The 20,454-nt window shown below is 41.5% G+C and overlaps 1 protein-coding gene across 1 annotated transcript; it reads left to right on the top strand.

The window, feature by feature from the left end:
- The first annotated feature begins 155 nt into the window (after positions 1-155).
- GOLT1B (golgi transport 1B) lies at positions 156-14,761 on the top strand. Its single transcript, XM_066184403.1, has 5 exons — positions 156-274; positions 5,505-5,596; positions 7,306-7,484; positions 10,718-10,799; positions 12,144-14,761. The coding sequence occupies exons 1-5, from the start codon at positions 250-252 to the stop codon at positions 12,180-12,182; spliced, it is 417 nt and encodes a 138-aa protein (XP_066040500.1). The 5' UTR covers positions 156-249; the 3' UTR covers positions 12,183-14,761.
- Positions 14,762-20,454: the final 5,693 nt, after the last annotated feature.

The raw sequence follows: 20,454 nt of genomic DNA, 5'->3' as shown, positions 1-20,454 counted from the left end.
CGCCCTCAGCCACTGGCGCGAGGGGCCCGGCGCGAGCGCCGCCCCTCCGCCAATCAGCGCCGGCCGTGGGCCGCGGGCGGGGGAGCGCGCCCGCGCGGCGATACAAGGCGGCCGCTGATTGGCGGCCGCTGCGGCCAATGGGCCGGCGCCTCTCATGCGGCGGGGTGCGTGTTTCCGGAAGACGTGGCCGCCGCCACTGCCGGTGCCGCTCCCGCTCGTCCCGGTCCCGGCGCCGCTCCCGCCGCCACCATGATCTCCCTGTCCGACACGCAGAGTAAGCGCTGCCGCCGCTCCCGCCGGGGGAGCGGAGACGGGGCGCCCGCTGCGGGGCTGGGGGCGTCGGGGGGGTCCCAGGGCGGCCGGGCCCGCAGCCTTTGTCCGCGGCGGGGCCTCCCGGGAGCGGCCGAGCAGGGTCCGGCCGGAGCCGGGCTGGAGCCCGCGGCCGGGGGGCAGCGGACGGGGCGGGGGGAGCTCTCACGGCCGCATCCCCCGTAGTGGAAGGAAGCCGCGGCGGTACCGGCAGCTGGCGGGGAGCACGGGAAGGGAGACGGTGTGGGAGCGACGGGGCAGCGCTCGGCGGGGTCCCGCGCCCTTAGGAGAGCGCTGCCACCAGCGCGGCCGGCGTGCCTCGGGGGCTGCGAGTGCTCGCTGGGCTGTGGTGGGATCACAGGATGGCCGGGATTAGGAGGAACCTTAAAAATCATCTCACTCCAACCCCCTGCCACGGACAGGGACAGCTTCCACTGTCCCAGGTTGCTCAGAGCCCCATCCAACATTCCCATGGATGGGACAGCCACAGCTTCTCTGGACAACCTGTTCCAACCTGTAGCCTGGCTACCCTGACAGGAAAAAAATTCTTCTTTTTTATCTAACCTAGCCCCTCTGTGGGTTTGAACCCATCGCCCTTGGATCACTATGAATGAATGAATGAAAGCTGTACGGTAAACAAAGTAACACTTAGCTTGACCCTGTTACCTCCCTGTGGATGTCGGTGGTCTGAACCCACTTAATTATTTAAATAGCTTTAGTGGGCTGCTCTTGCTGGTATCACACCAAACGTCTGCAGGTGACACTGAGGGGGCTTCAAGGTGAGGACGAGACCCTGAAGTGGAAAAAAATTAAAAATACTCGTGTGTGGCCATAGTTTTGTTTCCAATGAAGTGCTTGGAAGTAGAGAACAAAGAAATCAAAGTAAAGGACTTCCTAAGTGTGTCCTGGCAGCCAGGAAGATCGGTGGGATCCTGGGGTGCATCGGGAAATGTGTCCAGCAGGTCGGGGGAGGTGATCCTGCCCCTCTGCCCGGCCCCGGTGAGGCCACGCCTGGAGTGCCCAGCCCAGTTCCGAGCTCCCCAGTACAGGAGAGACAATGGGTCACAGAAATGATGAGGGGTCTGGAGCATCTCTGTTGTAAGGAGGGATCGTGGAAGCCGGGCCTGTTTATTCTGGAGAAGACTGAGAGGGGATCTCATTAATGCATATAAGTATCTCAAATCGGTGCCAGGAGAAGGGTGCCAGACTTCAGTGGTGCCCAGCTACAGAACAAGGAGCAATGGCCACGAAGTAAAACACAAGGAGTTTAATCCCAACGTGAGGAAGCACTCCTTTACCCTGAAGGTGGCAGAGCCCTGGAACAGCTGCCCAGGGACGGTGTGGAGTCTCTCTCTGGAGACATTCCAAACCCACCTGGACACACATTCCTTGGTCACCTGTTGCAGGTGACCGTGCCTTGGCAGGGGGGTTAGACTGGGTGATCTCCAGAGGACCCTTCCAGCCCTAACTATTGTGATTCTGTGATACCAGCTTAAGCTGCAAGGTAAAGGACAATGATCGGCCTTTGATTTAAATTACCATCTCATGTATGATGCATTTCTGGTATGATTGCCACAGAAGGAAATGAGTCTGCCTGATAAGTACCACAGCATCAGTTATGAAGGAGGGTGTGAAAAATTTAGAAAAAAAAAGAAGTTAAAATGGCTAAGTTTGATAGCAGGATACTGAAAATGGAGGTACTGGAGAGCCAGTTAAGGCCAAGGATGAAGACAGGCAGCAGAGTTCAGCAGCATTCAGGGTCAATGATTTCTTGAGATATTCAGGTATTGTGCTGTTACTGGAATGAGTACTAACCCTTGGGGTTAATTTTTCGATTTCTGATTGATTAAACCCTTGTGGGCTTTGCTTTTGCCCTTAACATTCCGTTTGGAGTATTCATTGGGCAAAAAAATAAAAATCTCTTCAGAAAGAGACTCACTGTTTTTCTTTTGCTCAGTTCCTCATGACCTGCAGCGATTTCCAGTGCTAAGGCTGTTGGTTTTAACTGTCAAAGACAAGAATACTAAATAAAATACACTGACATTTAGGGGTTTTAGCTTTTGGGTTTTTTTCAGTTTTTCTGAAATCCTGAAGATAGTTCATCAGATATTTTAAAATTCACTGCTGTCTGGAAAAAACACAGAGTTAGCCATAGAGTCACTGGTGGAGTAGTGTGATAAATACCTCGAGAGAACCACTGCATTGGTTGATGTTTGGAAAGTTAATTTTGCATCTGTAATCTAGAACATAATTTTAAGTGGTGCACTGAAGGGTGTTATAAACCACCAGTAATTGCAAAAGAATGCACTTAGCTTTTCCCAAATTAAATTTTCAATATTAAAAAAGTGCTGCTAGGAAAATAATAGTTATACATCGAATATGAACTGTATTAGGTTTTGTCTTCTAAAAGCCTTTAGCACACAATTCCATTTTATTTTGCACTGTATAATGTGCAAAATAAAATATTTTGCACTAACAGACTGGGGATGTGCATTGTCTGCCCTAGTCTTTCACAAGCAATGTATCTTAATTTTGAATCTTAACATCTACTAAGCTGTTTTGACACGGTGCTGCAGTACTCTTGCACAGCTTATGGAATTTCGGGAGAAATACGGATGAGGGTTTGCTCCCTTGTCTCAGGAAATCATCATAATCCAGAATAAATGCAACCTGGCTAGTGTGTATTTCTGCATTTCTAGGCATTGATACGTTGTATTTGACTAATGTGGGAAAGCTCTTCTGGCACAGGAGGAAACATTTTAAAATAGTTTGCTCCCTCTATAAATATTCATTGTTTGTTATTGAAAAGATTTTGTACAAGATGCCAGCACTTTTTCTTTTCCTTCCTCTGAGTAGTTAAATGTATTTACAAATTCTGATATAAATCAAGTCAGTAACACCCTCTGCTGAGATATCAGCACCAGAGGATAATAGTCCTGGAGCATTCATCTTCGTCCAGCAGTTATTTTGGGATAATGAGAATAATGTTCTCTTCTCTTTTTTCCTTTTCCCTCCGCTAACCAGAGAATATGGGTGACTTCTGAAGTGACTCAGAATCCATTGTGGCAGAAGTGATTGCAAACACGTTTCGGGTGATTAGAGAAGTGTCAGAGTGGCGATTGCAGCAGCTGTTGGGAGTTGGCCTCTGCCTCCCTGCCAGATCCATACCTTGAGCTGTGTCTGGGGGAGGAACTAACTTCCCATGACTGCATATTTATCTTGCTGGCAGCTGGTAATTCCTCTGGAGTCCTGCCTCCAAGTGTTTTCCTTCTAGAATACAGACTGTTTCTGCTCTTCTGAAGTAAAGAGTACTGGGGAAAAGGGCAGTTCCAATTGTTACGTTGCCTTCAGTCAGCAGATCCCTTGAATATACAATTTGCAATTCCGTTTTTCATTGTAAACAAGTACAGAGAGTGCTTGTAGTAAAATTGATTGTATTGAGTTACTTAATGGTTTTAATTGTGGGGTGTTAAAATGCCCATAGTAACAGTTTAAAGTGGCAGGCAATACTATAGAATGGCAGCCTTGCTGAAAGCCAAGCCCTTAGAGAAGTTTGGGGAGTGGAATGTTGTAACAAATCTCCGAGCTGTTTTGAAATTTCCAACAACTGCTTGCAAGTCCTGAAAGAGGCATAATTATCCTCCTTGACTCTCAAGCTCATCAACCAACAGCAAATGACCAACTACATCTACAAAGTGCAATTAAAATTTATTGAGGTAGATCTGGCCAACAGTAGCAGTGAGGGCTGTGACTGTGGGTGTGGTTTTTTGTTTGTTTCAGGACAAGGTATGTAAAACTACTTGGAACTTCAAAATACACATATATACAGGCATAGTATTAGGGTGGGTTTTGCTAAGCTGTTTTTGTATCCTATAGGTTTCTAAATTCTAATTTCTAAACGGGGGAAGCAATAATAAATGCATGTGTTTGCAGCCCTGTTGCTACCGTTCCTGTTTTTTCTCTCCCATTCAGTCTGAGAGTCAAAGGAAGGCTTTAGAGATTTAAAATTAAAAGCAGGATGTATTTCTAAGAGCAGTCCTCAAGATACTTTAAAGGCTATTGTCAAATGGTAGTTTTAATCATAGCTTGACATTTCTAGCCTGGTTTCTCATACAAACCTTCCATCCTGCTCTTGGCTTCCCAGTATTTCTTGAGCATCCTTTGCAGAACTCAAAGTTTATAGAACTGTTTAGACTGGAAAAAAACCTTTAAGGGCATTGAGTCCAACTGTTAAACCAGCACTGCCCAGTCCATAATGTAAGCAAATATATTAAGTACAAAAGATGTTTTTAAAAAATTTGCATATTACGATCATAAAATGAAACTGCCATGCAAGACTAGCAGTCTAGAGATATTGCATCTATGTGTAATGTAGATCTACCATTTAATTAATAAAAAATTAAATATGAGGCATGAAAATTATAATTGAACATTAATCCCTCCGTATGTAGTATCTACTAGTTTTGTGAAAACTGGCAATTGTCTGGAGACCCAGACTCATGTTTGATAGCTGTCAGCACATATGTAACTTGGAAAAATCCTGCAGGATTCATCCAAGTTGTGTTCCATCTGGAAACTGGGGGGAGTGGAACTGCTATGCAAGGTCATGGGAGAAGGAACACGAGATCTCAGGAAGATGGAGAGGACCAGGGTACTTTCATTACTATGGTAAAGGTAATGGGATAAGATCTGCAAGTCCCAGAGTGTTCTGAGTTGAAACACAAGGATCGCAAGGATCCACTCAATGATCCACAAGGATCATTGAGTCAAACTCTTGGGTGAATGACCCATATGGGAATCAAACCTTGGTGTTATTTGTACCATGTTCTGGCCAGCTGATCTAATCTGGTAAACGAAGTTTCATTATCTCTATACAAAATAATCGTTTTCTCCATACTAGCAATTAATCAAAAGGGACGTATGTCTTTGCCATATGTATATATCCATGAGTGCTTTTGGTTGCATTCAATTTCAGTGTCTAGTTCCAAATACAGACTTTTTTGATAAGCAGCTTCCAAAGATCTGTCTGTTGAAGTAATTGATGTCTACAACATTCATGATATTTGTACATTCAGGGAAGTTTCTAAATTTAAAATGTCTTTAGATTGGATATTCTAATTTTTTCCTCAAATTTTATTCATGACTTTTTCTTGGTACCATGTTGTGTTACATGCCTAAATTTGCTTCTTTTTCAGAGATTGGAATGGGACTAACAGGCTTCGGAGTGTTTTTCCTCTTCTTTGGAATGATACTCTTCTTTGACAAAGCTCTTTTGGCTATTGGAAATGTAAGTGCCTTTTCCGTACTTTACTTTAGAATCAAGTATGTGATCTATCAAAGATAAACTAAAAATAGAACAGTATGTTATCAGTTTGAAGCTGCATGACAAAAATTCCTGTGGTGATTTGGTATAAAGGAGGAGTTGTGCTCAGTGATAGGAGTGAATCATTTTTCCTGCTTGAGGTTAGAACAGCTCACACTGATGTGAAAATCACCTTGGGTCAGGCCTGTGGGATGTTGGTAGACAAGAAGCAGCTTGTTCCACAGTTGTTGTGCTGCTGCGAATGTGGTTTTTTGTGATCCTCTAAGATAACTGTCAATTTAAGTAAATATGTGGATAAGAATCATTAAGAATATGCTAGCAAATGTAGCTTTGCAGTGCTGTATGAGGAAAGAAAGAAGTATGAATTGCTGACACTTCTGGCTTTAGAAGAGCCAGACCTCTTTCATAAAAGAGAGATTCAGTATCTTCAGCTTTTACCAAATCTAAGTTGTCGCTCGAAGCAGCACAGAAAATAATTCTTAGTTCTGGTACACAAAATTTCCAATCCAAATATAAAATGACAGAGTGTTTTCTGCATATGGTAGTCTCTGTGCCTCTGCTGTTCTCAGCTTTGCCAGACAGCCAAAGCACAGTCTGTTTGGTAGAGGTTCACCCCCTCTTCTGCTGATGCCTAAAAGTCTGCAGCCAAACAGATCAGTTTCATTCTCAAATACTGAGATTTCCCGAAGAGAAATATAAAATTGTGTATCTGAGTTTGGGTGCATTAGCTGAAGCATTGTTATGAACCATCAAATCAAGTGTGCAGTGGAAGAGTGACAAATGAAATAATGCTTATTTCTTCTTTTCCTAATGTAAGGTGGAAATACGAGATCCTGTTTAGGGAAAATGAAAACGTAGGTAGGAAGAGACAATGACAGGCTATGTGGTAACCAAAGATAATGCAAGAAAAGGTACTGTATCCTTGCAGAGAGTTGTTTTTATAAAAAAAAAAAAAAGTTATATCAGAAAGGGCAGGGGTTCTAAGAAAGTGATTTATTAAATACCATGCAAAACTTCAACTTGAGTAAAACAATCTTGAGTAAAATCTGAGATACTATTGCTTTCTGAGCAAAAATGTTGCTGAAATAATTCCAAGTCCTGTTGCTGCAGGACACCAATTGTAATCAGTTGGGACTAGTGTGATAGTGTTCAGTGTATACTGGAACAAATAAATAAACAGTAAAAAGGCTCTACACAGGACAAAACAATCGCTCAGCTTTTTCCTTCTCTGGCCTTGCACTATGAGTAGATCAGTAGAAGCTGTTGAAGATGTAAGTGGCACAGAACAGAGGTGCTTTCGTGTGTGTTCTTAGTTTTTAGGAACCTTTGTTGTCAGTAGTCCTAATCTTCAGCACCATTTGGGGTAAAGATTGTGTGCATGTAACAGGACAGATACAACTGTTGTCAGCAGGTCTTTTGTCTTCAGTGTGTTTGGCAGAGACCACAAAAGATAGACTCTACTTTCAAGCAGCTGAAAGCTACAAGTGCTTTAAGATGTACCTTACAAAAGAAAATCAGTAGTAAATTCATTCTCACCAACTGTCTTTTGGTATGAAAAGAAGTTGTGCAAGAAAAGCAGTCTTAATTTTGTAAAATATATATGTTTCTATATTTATATCCTGTACTTGGGAGCAAAATTAGTAGTTTTCTTTCTTTGATTTGTTCTTTTCTAGGTTTTATTTGTGGCTGGCTTGTCTTTTGTTATTGGTTTAGAAAGAACATTTAGATTCTTCTTTCAAAAACACAAAATGAAAGCAACGGGCTTCTTCCTGGGTGGTGTGCTCATAGTTCTCATTGGCTGGCCTTTAATAGGAATGATCCTTGAAATTTATGGGTTCTTCCTATTGTTCAGGTAAGTCTTGTTTAAAAACAACTTTGTGTTAGTTTGTCTAGGAATAAGTGTATTTGTGTAGTGTTTCTGTGTTAGAGTTGACAGAGCAGCATCCTTTAAATATTCCTGTTGGACACACATATGAAATTGTTTATTTACAAGTTGGTAAGTATTTTTCCAAGACTCAAATCTGCTGATGTTTGTGAGGCATTTACCGAAGTGACTTTGATAATGTTGACTAACCAAAGAATTGCAAAGCTTCAAAATATGTGGGAGCCCAGACTGTTAGCAGTATGAAGTATAAATGTCTCCTCATGGAAAAGGGATAGTTGGTGAGGAGTTGTAGGTGTAGAAGAAAGGATTACAGGTGACCTCGCCCCTGATAAGTCACAGTTGTACTAATTACCAAAGAAAAGGAACAGCCTTGCCCTTCATGGGTTGCAGCTGTGACTAATAAAGATAAGTGTGATAAAAGGGGTGGGCTGGCTGGTGAGGGAAGGACCTGGGGGTAGCGGGAGCCCTGAGGAGGAAGTAATGATCTAGAGAAACACAAGCAAGAGAGTTCCTGCTGTAAAAAATAGGCTGTGAGGTTGGTCTGGGTCTGATGGGGTTGAAGCCTGTAGTCACAGTCAAGCTAGGTAAAAGCCTATGGGCTGAGGCAGTAAGGAAATACTTGCAGTCATATTCCAGCAGGAAATAACCAGCAGTCAGAGTCTGCAGTTGGACCCTACATTAGGAGCTTGTTGTAGTCAGAGTTAGTGAATAGTTGGAGTCAGGATAAATGAATTGTAAAGTGGAATAAACCAGGATCCTTTTTCATATTGTGAGAAACAAGAAGGTTTTGTCTCAGCTCATTTCTGCCTTCTAATGAAAGGGCTGCTGCAAGAGGGAGTTTATTCTTTTCTTTAACAAATGGGGCAAAATATTTAATTATTACTATCCTAGGTTTGTAACCTTATCATTTCATCACTATGGCAGCCCAGGGAAAAGATGTTTTCTGTCATGTTTCATTACAGTTGTGCCTTAGAGTTAGAACTGCTTGTTTGGGTTAGCAGTATCTTGACTGAGTTAAAGAAAAATGGAAATTCTGGTTTTTTTTAACAGTAATCTTGAAACATGTTATAACTTTCACAGTTTGTCATTTAAGTTCTTCATAAATGCATCTGTAATAGTGAAAGAATTTGACTTGTTGTAACCTGCATAGATATCTATATTTTTATCGTTATTTCCATGGTTGAAGTTCTGTGCTTCTCTACGGAACAAAGCAAAAAAGCAGAAAGGGAGGCTTCTTGTTTTTCTTGGGCTTCTGTCCAGATGCAAACTTTTCCACTAATGGTTATTGATCAAGTTTCAGACCCTGAAGTGTTCAGCAAATGGCCAAATAATACTGTCCTTGTTAATCAAAGTGAAACCATGTTGTTCTCATGGAGCTCTTTTTTACTCAGTAAAAGTGTGTGTTAATCTGGTATTTAGTTCAGATAAAATGTTTGTTTCTAAAAATAAATCTGAACTTAGCTCCTACTGGAGGTAGTGAAATTTGAGAAAACAAATTTTGTGGGTTTAATGTATTCCTTATTGTTGTACTCTGTGTTACTCAGAATTCTGTCACTGCAAGTGCTTTGATAGTCACAGTACTTCACTGAATACGTTGTCACTTCTTGCATGTACTGCTTGGTTTAATCAGCCAGTACAAAGCAGGTAGAATGTGTTTCCAACAAAACACCCTCCTTTTAAAAGATCTCAGAAGAGTTATGAGTTAGTATGTCTAAGCAGGTATGGTTATGGATTAACTAGTGGTGCTTGCAAGGTAAAATAATGTCGAGAGGTTTATAAAAGATCAATAGTTATCCTTAGGGACTATCCCTTAGACTGAAGGGAATCAACAAGGGATGGATAATTCCAGGTGTGAATGTTTATCTGATCTGTTTTAATTAAAAGCATCTGGAGACCAGTGGTTTAGACTGAATGATCTTAAATGTCTTTTACGGCCTTGATGATTCCATGATTCTGTGACCATCTTTTCCAGTGCTTATTAGTTGATAGAATCCAAATCCCTTGCTACAGTGGCCAGTGACTACTTCACACAAAGCTTTTTGTTTTGCTTCAGTCTTGTTCAGTTCAGCCATCGTCCTGTTGTCAGCAACTTGCTCCTTTCTAAAGAAGTTACAAATGAACTCTTTCCCCAAGCATCATTTTATACTGTTCCTCAGGATCCTGCTTCTTGGTTGCATAGCAGTAAACTGCCCTGGATATTATGGGACAGTCATTGTAATCTGAGGTGCTTTTGGAGCGTTGTTCAGATTATAGCCCTTCAGAGTTATGGCTGAGAATATTATCCCTACTCTACTGACTATTCCTTATTCTTGGACACAGCAGTTGTTTTGAGTGTTGTTACAAGTGATTTGTGTGCCCTGCCTCACAATTTACTGGGCTGCTGAAATGATCTGGTCTTAAAAAAAAATCTCAAAAACCCCCCTTACTGGTGTGGATATTACCCAGCAAATAGGTCTTAGCTGTGTGATGAAGAGGATGATGATTTGTGAAACTTCAGTGTTTCACTGTGGCTGAGGCCTCATTGCACATTAATCCTTATTCCATGCAGGGAATGCTCAACACGAGATCCCTGGGAATGCCACCAGCTGGCTGCAAACAGCTGAGCTACTGCCACTGGAAATATGTTTTTCTGCTGCAGAGATTAAGTGGGCAGTGCAGAGGCTACACCACAGCAACCATGCCGGGCAACATCCCTGGGGTCATGATTCAAACCACTTAAATTTGGGAAATAAATGAATACACAACTCTGTCATGCTTCATTTTCTTTAGTTAATGTAAATAGTGCCATACATGGTTTTAATTACTCAGAACTAGCTTCACTTGTTCCTACATTGGGTCTTGAGTGTATTTCCTATAATATAAAGAGGAATTATCTCAAAATATGTGTGCTATTTTTGAGAAATCAGTTTTGCTGACACAGTTGGGTATTCTCGCTTGAGTTATTTTTTGATGAGCTGACTGAGAGTTGCCAGCCATGAAGAAAATTAAATCCATTTAAAAATACACCATTTCTTTCCTGGTTTTCTCCTTTCTCTGCTGAATGTGTACTGCTATATTTTGTAAACAAGTGTGCTGCTAACAAGTTGCAAGATTTTATGTAATCTTGGTTTTAAAATTACCTGCTATTTTTTCATGTTATAGCAATATGAGAAAAGCTTAATTATAAAAACTAATACAGTCTTCTGATGTCTTACTTGAAGGGGGTTCTTTCCTGTGGTGGTTGGCTTTATTAGAAGAGTTCCAGTTCTTGGATATCTCTTGAATTTACCTGGTATAAGCTCGGTAAGTTTAGTACTTTATGCAACAACTGAAGCATGTTCTGGTTTTTATTCCGCTGATATAGCACTTGCAGAAATGCATCAGAAATAAAGCAAATATAACTTGGGAGCAATGACTTCAAATGCATTCCTGTACGGTTCTTGCACCATACACATCACATTCATTCCCAGGGAGAGACTTCTAGGTGTAAAAGGAACAAAAGAAAGTATTTGCAGAAGCTGCCCCTGCTCATGGGTAGTGAAGTGGGAAGAGCCCTGCATTGTGACTGGGAATGTTGGGGTTCTTCCTGCTTCACTCTCGGCCCTGGGTGACCAGATAGGTGAATCCTGCCACTGCCCTGGGCTTCTTCTTCTGTCTGTACAATGAGGAGGACACTGTGATGCAGTGTTTGGGTGAACTTAGGAGAAGTGGCCTGTAAAAGCAAAGAGTGGAGTTCAATGTTAAGTTGCAGCTTGTATGGTGAACTCAGAAACTCTCTGGATGCATAGTCATTCATCAGATATATTTATTAAGGTCCACTGCAGCAGGCTACATATTTTTATTACTAAGATTTGTATTTTTTCAAATGGAGTTTTCAATGTTTTAAACCAAATGGCCAGGGATTTGAAGACAATCAACAGAAAGATGCTAACCTAGGGTGTTTCAGTCAACTGCTTTTACTGTGCTAATTTTCGTACATATTTTAACACAAGCATTTGTAGTACTAGTTTTGAAAGCAACAGTTTTAATAGCTACTACTAAAAATTAATAGTGGGAATAACTTAGATGCATACAGGCTGTTTTTTAAAAATGAATGGTCCAGATCATTTGTTCCAGTCTCACAGTTAGGCCAAGTTGTGGCTCATAATTCATGATCAATTGAATGTTTCATTTGTCAATTGATCTTATTCATATTTAATTTGATCATAACAGGGTTAAATCTTGTTTTTAAAAGATAATTGTTAATGTTTTATTCAAAGCCTACGTAGGCTCAGAAGAGAATCCACAGTAATGGTCAGTTGAAATATCTTCCTTGGTCTACTAATGCATGTGTGGCTGAGACTGTATTGTTTTGTTTTAACCATTGAGCTGGCAGTGTTATCTGCATTCTTCTATTTCCTTTCTCATTCTGTTGCATCTTCATGTTGCACTGTTAATGTCCACATGAGAAAAACATGTTATGCAGAAACACAATTGCAATTGTAAGAATTTTGGTTTTCACAAACCTAAGCCATGAGACCTCGGTGAGTACTACCTGACTCATTTCCAGTTGCATACTAACTGTGCAAGTAGCAAGCAGTATTTGAGAGTAGCGTCACTGTGCATAAATGTCATCAACTTAAAGCCTTTTTGTCTCCTTTTCCACAGCTTGTAGATAAAGTTGGAGAAAGCAACAACATGGTATAATGACGAGAGGGTGGAAGACTGATCTAAACTTTTACTGTATTATTTATAAAGTCCCTTTGAAGAACACTCAGCACAAAGATTAAGTTGTGTACAAAGGAAAAAGCTTGTTACATTCTTTACATAACAGTTTAATTTAAAATGTATAGTCAACAAATATACATTAGAAAAGAAGCTCAGCAAGTATGCTTCTAGGAAAGTAACTCCAGAGTTCGGGAAGTAAACTGAAGAGGGGAAAGTCATGGAAGAACCCATGTTACAACTGTTCAAGACTATCTGTTGGTTTTGGAAAACATGCTAGAGGCAATGAACCCTTGTGGAATTAACGGTGCCTGTTCTTTACCTCCTTATTTTGAAGGTGCAGTAGAGCAAACAGGCCTACATTTTTAAGGGTGACCCAAACTTACCCAACCCTCTGCTTGCTATCCTCAGAGTGCAAAAAATCAAACAGAAAACTTCTTGTGTAACAAGAGATGCATCTCTGCATGAAGGTTAAGATGACTATTCATCTATAAGTGTATTATGACAATAAAACAGGAAACCCTACACAGTTCTGTTGTAAACATTTTTGTAAATATGTGGCTGAAATACAGCATTGTTATCTTAATGTTTCAAAGCCAAATGTTAGTTGATTGTATTTGCCTTCTGTTTTGGAATATGCAAAAGGTCAATCTTTAATAACTTTGGTCTTAAATGTTGGTTCTGAACACGTAGAGCTCAGTGGGAAACTCTGGAAGCTGACTTGCAGTTCTTCCAGTTTGCTCTCTTTGAGCTGTGTTACATGTGCATCCTGATGAGAATGTAGCCCCTTGTCACTAACATGAAAACTTTGTGAAATACGCTTAGTTCACAAAAAACTGCATTAGGTTGAGGTGCTGGTGTGAACCCTGTGACATGTAACTTATCTGAATTTCGAGCTTTGTTTTTAAACAGTTTGAAACTAAGCTTTCTTTGTTTACTCTGGAACTACAAATTGACTTTTATTTTTTACGGTAATAAAATGGAAACCTAAAGTTCTGTGTATGTGAGTCTCTGGGGAGAAAACAGAGTGACTGGGGTTGACTAAAGATCAAGTGCCAATCTCCATGTGTTTGTAATTTGTTACTGGGTTATCTGGTTATCTTCAACTCTTGCTTACAGCAACAGCTTTGTTTTTACAGAGGATTCTAACCTGGAATAACTGTCCTAATCCACGGGTCACATTTCTGCTTCTGTTGCAATGTTAAAGGTTGTGCACTTTCAATAGTTTTACAGTGTCCTCACCTAACAAACCGTGCTTGTTCAGTGAATTGTGTTTGTGTGGGGGGGAGAGGGGGGAGTTCTGTTGTGTTTCATTTTCTTTTCCCTTTCATGTAATCCTGAAACAATTACCCAATGTAGTATTAAAAGTAGCTATGTAGCCTAAAGGTCTAGTGACTGGGGGGTTTTTTGTTTGTTTTTTCTTTATTATGCAGTTAAAATTGGAATTTTCCAAAGTAAGTTTTAAGTAAAAAAAAAAAAAAACTTCATCTGCCAACCCTTTTGAAAGTTGCTCTGAAGTTTATTTGTATAAAACATGGGGTTTTTTCATTGCAACTGTATAAATAGCCACAATCCACTGTTATAAAGGTTTAATTTGCTTCCTTGTAAAACAGGTATACAAATGATTCAGGAAAAAAAAAACCCCTGTTATTTTACAATTAATAACATCTGAAAAAGCAGTGGGTTTATTTTATAAATGACCAAAACTGACTATATTTGCTTGATGGCATGGACATTACAGTTTGGAGACAGGAGTAAATATGACTTGTGGTCTCTACCTCAAGAGATAAACCATTTTCGATAACCCAATTTTAACTGCTCCTATAGCTCTGCTGTGTGTTACAATGACTAGAGAATACCACTACAGCAGCTTAGCCAACTCGTCCTGTTCGCTGTGGTAGGGCACTGGTCTGTCCTGTGGGAACCGACTGCTGTCTCAAGCAGACAGTGTTCATCATTTACCTTAGAAATCAGCTACCTGAAGGTTTTTGTTCTTCTGTCTTGAAAAAGAATGTGATGGAAAAGGTGGATTGCACCCCATGATTGTGGATCTCTGGCTGCAGCAACTTGCTTGGTAAGCTGAAGTACCTTCATCACCAAGAAAGCTGATGATGTGTTTTGGGGGTTGTTGATGTGTTGCTGTGGATGATCTTTTACCTCTCTGAAACGCTGGGGTATAGGCAGGTCATCTCATTTATATTTAATTAATTGTTTTAAATCAAAAGTAATTTTTTTGTCACGTGAACTGTTGTGAAAAGCATCTGAGGGAACAGAATTGTGTGTTGAATTTAGCATAGTCTATCCCTCAAGGTAACATTGTCTTTCAGAAGGTTTTGCCAAGATAAATGTGGGTGGCAGCAAAGGTCAAAACAACTTAGCCTTAAAGTGTTTCTGTTTTTGTAAAAATATCTCTACACAGAAACATGCTTGGAATGGTTCCCCTTTTAAATGTAATTTATAATTGCTGCTTTAAAACTCCTAAGGATGGATCTTATTCTGAGCAAATGAATACTGTAAATATCCTTGTCATACCTTGAATAAATGGGTACCTTTTTCTATAATTTGTCTTTGTGTCTTTGTGTGCACACTTTAAGAAAGTCCATTGACAAGTTTTCCTTTCCAGAGGGTCAGGAGTACAAGCGGTTACTGCTTGGCTGTCTTACCCTGTTGTGGCTTTTACAGTAAATAGGGGCTTGGATTAATCTTAAATGGAAAAGTTTTGTCCTTTTTTTACAACAAACCTTCTACATAAGCATCCCCTAGTTTTTCAAGTTCCAGTTTTGGACACAGCACAACAAAATACGAAATTTCAGTTACATGGGAAATTACCTCCTTTTTTTTTGAGGAAAAGACTGTGAAACTTCAGGAGAAAAAGACCATGTACCGAGATCTTGGTGCAGGTTTTTAGTCTAGTTCAAGGATATGACCATGAGCTCCCTGTGTCCTAGAAAGTAGCCTGATAAGCAGGTCTACCATTCCATTCCACTCTGCAAGCTTGTGGGGGGTGAGTTGTTGAGGATTTTCACAGAGCCAGAAGAGCAGCAAAACAAAGCTTTTAACTGGTTGTTGAGGTGTTGTGTTGGTGCTATGCACCAGTTAGTACCCTAAAACCCCTAATTTGACCAAAGTTGCTTGTGTAGTAAGAATTTAAAAGAACTGACACTTCCTAATTTGAAAGGGAAAAAAAACCAAAACCACAGCAATATCTGGTTACAATTGTTAAACTAGGAGGTATAATTTTAATCTATCTAGCTCATGGCCAGTTACTTTCAGTGACTAGTTGCCATTCATTAACCAGGAATACTCTGGGTTTGTTACTGCTCACAATGTGGTACCATATTTAGGAAATGAATGAATACATGACTCTATATGGTACCATATAGAGTCTGTCAAAAGCAGTGTAAAGAAATTAATCTTGTCCCTGTGGCAGATGTCAAAATGAAGGTTTTATGGGATTGCTTTAAATTGTTTACTCACCAGACTTCAAGGCACAGACTCATCTACTTGTTGCTTTTCTGGACCACTGATTATCAGTCAGAATGCAGAGTAGAGTCCATATCCCTAAACCAAATGTCTGTCTCCCAGCCGTCTCTTCAGAGGTCACTGCTAGCCCTTGGACTCCCATCTCTGCTTCTCTGGCTGCCACACCAGAGGCTCACTTTGGCTGTTCTACCCTTCAGACTGCCAGTACCAGCTGTGACATCACTGGCATGTCATTACTAGACTGATTTACCAGCAGAACTTGGCCCTTGTGGCCCACTTGTTCTGAGCTCTGCCCCTCTAGTATTGATCTTGGCACATTAAAGCATCTCTTAAAGGACTTGGATGTCATGCTCAGCCCAACAAAGAGGTTCTGCAGCTGCTGTAATCCCTTGCCAAGCCTAATTCACCACAATTATATGCTAAAGCATCCTCCTCAAACAAATAACAATTTACAGGAAAATGACATGGCTACAGTGGGGTAATTTGGTGTGGAATTCATTATTTCAGACGAAGCAATTTGACTGATAACCTGGGATATGGAGCAACATCTATTTATAGGAATGCATTTATGTGTTGGTTACCAGTCATTAATGGTAGTTTAATTAACAGTTTACCTGCTGAGGTAGTGCATACCCAGAAATGTGCTTGCCAAAAAGCATCTGTGCTGCTGTATGCTTTCTAGCAGACACCATTTTCAACTGAGTACTCCTTTTCCAGGGAATGTGGTATCTTATCTTTGGGGTATCTTATTGCTCACAGAAGCATTGGATTCATAGCTGAGCACCACAGGACATGGTGGTCCCGCAGTCAGCAGGAGGAGCCACAAGGAAGCAAATTCCCGGGATCAGGGATGGCAGGAGGGGCTCGGGAGGTCACCAGCTCCCTGGGAGCACCAGCATGGAGCCCATGTCCCTGCAAAACCTGGGCAGGAAGGTCAAGTGGTGATGTCTCGTGCCCAAGGGCAAAACATACCTTTAATCATCTTCTTTTCAATCAGCCCCAGCACACACTGACAGCTCCCTAACAGCTCCAAGTCCTGTTGCTGGTAAGTGGGACCTGGAAAACAGCTTGAAATTTCCTGACTGTTTGGGGTTTTTTGTTTTTGGTTTTTATTTTTTTTTTTTTTTTTTTTTTCCCACTTTTTTTCTGAAGTCATTTTAGGCTTGATTTAATTTAGACTGGGGAACCGCAGCCTTAGAGCACAAAGAGGATGTTGAGCTTTTTATAGAGCGCCGTCAGAGCCGAAACGCTGAACGTCAGCCCCTCTCTGGGCTGGCAGGGTTTGGAAGCAGCCGAGTTGTACTCGGGAAGTTGGGAAAGCAGGCTCTCCACTTTGGCACAGCCCAGCTGCCTCACTGCCTCCTTTTCTCCAGGCACTCCAAAGCTATTCCAGTAACACCAGAGAAATCAAGATTTCACGTTGATTCCTAGCAATTTAATTCTGCTGCTTTGAAATAAAAGGCTTTGTTGGACCCAAATCTTTTACACCGCCAAACCCCCACACCTATTAGGTCAGTCGTTAAATAGTGATTTTCTTTTTATAATGAAACCAAGCAGTTCTGCATCGAATCTTCCAGATGCTTCAGCTGAGTGGCTTTTTTCATTAATTTTCAAACTCCCTGATCCAAAGAAGAGTAACAAAGCTGGTGAAGGGTCTGGAGCACAAGTCCTGTGAGGAGCATCTGAGGGATGTGGGGGTGTTTAACCTGGAGAAAAGGAGGCTTGAGGGGGACCTTATCACTCTCTCCAAGTCCCTGACAGGAAGGTGTAGCCAGATGGGGGTCAGGCTCTGCTCCCAGGCAATCAGCAATAGGACAGGAGGAAATGGCCTCAAGCCACACCAGAGCAGGGGTAGGTTCAACATTAGGCAGAATTTCTTCATTGAAAGATTGATTAGACATTGGAATGGGCTACCAAGGAAGGTGGTGGAGTCACCATCCCTGGAGAGATTTAAAACAAGTGTGGATGTGGCGCGCAGGGACGTGGTTTAGTGGTGGGCTTGGAAGTGTTGGGTAATGGTTGGACTGTATGATCTTAAAGGTCTTTCCCCACCTAAATAGTTCTATCATTCTACGAACTTGAGTGGAGATTTATCCTCCACTTGCTTCTTCCCCCCTCAACTGCACAAAACATTGACTGTTTCCTCACTCTCGCTTCTCTGCCCGCTTTTACAGAGGGCTGAGTAGGGGACAAAGGAACAACTTTGGATGGGGAAAATGGGTTAGCAAGGAATCCTGGTGCTCCTTTTTAAAGGTGAATGGGGGGGTTGATTTTGATGAGAGCTCAGGATTCACAGGACCACGGCGCTAAAGCCTGGAACAGAGCCAGCTGGGCTGGGTTAGGGTCCTGCTGCCCACCCTACACCTCCTCCACTCCTAGCTCTGGAGCGCCTAAACTCCTTTAAAAGCCTTTTGAAGGCTGTGCTCTGATGAAGACGTGACTTAAGGGAAGCCTGTCCCGTTCTAACAGGGCTGGGATCACTGGGGTGAGACAGGTGCAGCCACCCAGAAACTTCTGGAAGAGCCGCGGAGGAGGCAGAGGTGAGGCGAGTAGCTGGAAAACAGAAGGCTGGGAGAAAATGTTGCAAACAAACTCCGTTCTTGGTTAGTTCCCGGAGCTCGATGTTTTCCTTGCCTCTCCGGGCAGAAATAAGTGACACATTCACAAAGTGCTTGTTTAGGAGGAATGCGTAAAACGCTGTTTCCCTCGGAGGGTGGGAATGAAAGGGGGGAGATGTGTTTATTTGGTTCCAATTACCCTGGCGCATGCAGGCCTTTTCCTTTCAGCCTTTTTCTCAGCATTTCCCTGGTTGTCAGATGTTGTGTGGCTGCTTTCCCTTTTATCTCCTCTCCCGACTCTTGGTCTGTAATGTTTCTTTCTGTGAGGGTTAATTGTGCAGCCCGTGCTCTTTGTGAGGGCGCCAGCTGAGGCGCTTTCCGCCCTTCAGCATCTCCGACAAATCGCTTCCTACTCCCGGGCTTTTTATCTGGGATTTTACACCCCGATCACTCTGCTAATGGGCTCTACAGCAGAGCCCGCACACAGCGGGGCTGGCGTGGCCAAGGAGGTGGGAAAAAGCGAGAGGGTGGAAGCGAGGAAATGAGCACCGGGAGAAGGTGCTGCCGCAAAAAAAAAGATCTTGCTGATCTGAAAACCACATCCCCCGAAACCTTGCATTCCACTCGAGCCCTTCCACAAGCATACAGACACGCTTTCGTCTTCCTGTTTCTGCAAGCAATCCTTTCCCCTCCTTTTCCAAAACGAAGAGCGGTAATGGCAACCACCAGCTTCTCCTACCGTTGTTGTAGTCCCAAATGACTGAATTTTACGGAATTTACAGAATGACTAGGTTGGAAGAGACCTCCAAGATTGAGTCTTACCCATGACCAGTCTTCAAAGGACTTCTCCTTCCCCAAAATAAAAACAATTTTAAAAATCATCCCACCCTAACATGTTGTGGATATCTGAACACATATATGCGTATATTTACATAATACTTCATATATACATGTAATAATTACATACTCCTTTTTCTTTTCTGTTAGGAAATTTCTAGAGCACCAGCCTGATTCTTGACCAAAGGTTTGTCTTTCCCTCACTTTAAAAGCTTTCCACAACTACGTTCTCACATCTGCAAGGCAGCTATATGGAAATCTTGTACCCCAGTTACCTTCTTAATAATTCTTAGGAGTTTTAGTTTTGTGTCTGAAATCAGACACAGGTTTTCCCTGAAGAATATTATAGATGAAAGTTGATGTTTCCTTATATTAAGCATTTGTGCCAATGCACTTACATGCAGTCATAGAAACTATGCAAGATTGAGTTTTAGTAAAAAAGCTAACGTAGAAGTAAAGCATTTCACAAAGATCAAAACATAACATTCTAGTATTTCTGGAAGAGATACAATTATTTTTTTCAAGTAAGCTTTGGAACAGATTTTGAAAGGGCTTATATTACAAAGTGCTTTGAAAGTTTTAAAAGATCAGGATCAAACTGAAGCACAGACTTTGCCTAAATGATACCGTTTGATTGAATCAAAGTTGTTTTCTCCACATTTTTCTACAGGAAGTTTTCATGCCATTTCAGAAGAAAAAAGAGAATCACAGAATCCTAGCTTTCTCTTACATGGAAAACCTGGTTTCTACCCACCTTCTCCCTATCCTCTTCAGAAGAAAGAACCAGGGCTGCAGAGGAAACCTTGGAAAGTATACCAAGAAGGGTTTGTGCTCTTTATTCTTAAAGAATTATAGAACTACAAGCTTCCTCTTTCTATACTTCCCATTTGGCTTTATGTCATACTGCCTTTTGATTTCCACAACAGTAGTTCCTCATATTTCAGTGGCTTAAAGGTGAATTTATTCGGGTCTGGTTTGGAAAATGTGTGTGACTCAAATTCTTCACCTTGAGAATCCCTACAACTTGTGGAAACACTTTGGACTTGGAGCATCTAAATTACCTTATTCTCTCATATGCGTGAAAAATTTACTCATTAAAACTTCTAAAGTTTAACAGTGCTGTCAAGCGTTCACAGAATTCTTGGTGTTAATGGAAAAACTAGTGTTGAAATGAATAATGTTTTATGAAAATCAAATATTTAGAGTGTAGAAAATGTAATTTCTTACTGGATGGATCAATGCAACAGAGTGAATCACTAGAGGTAAAGATCTAATGTCCTTTGCCTTGTAACTTCTGGAGTGTTACATAAAGAGCTGTAACTAGACTGGGGTAATGCAAGCTATCCCTGCAAAAATACATCTGTATGGCACATTTA

This window comes from Chamaea fasciata, unplaced genomic scaffold (genome assembly GCF_029207755.1).
Source record: "Chamaea fasciata isolate MVZ Bird 193981 ecotype frontalis unplaced genomic scaffold, bChaFas1.0.hap1 SCAF_5, whole genome shotgun sequence".
Lineage (NCBI taxonomy): Eukaryota > Metazoa > Chordata > Aves > Passeriformes > Sylviidae > Chamaea > Chamaea fasciata.
This window is presented reverse-complemented; position numbering and strand designations above follow the sequence as displayed.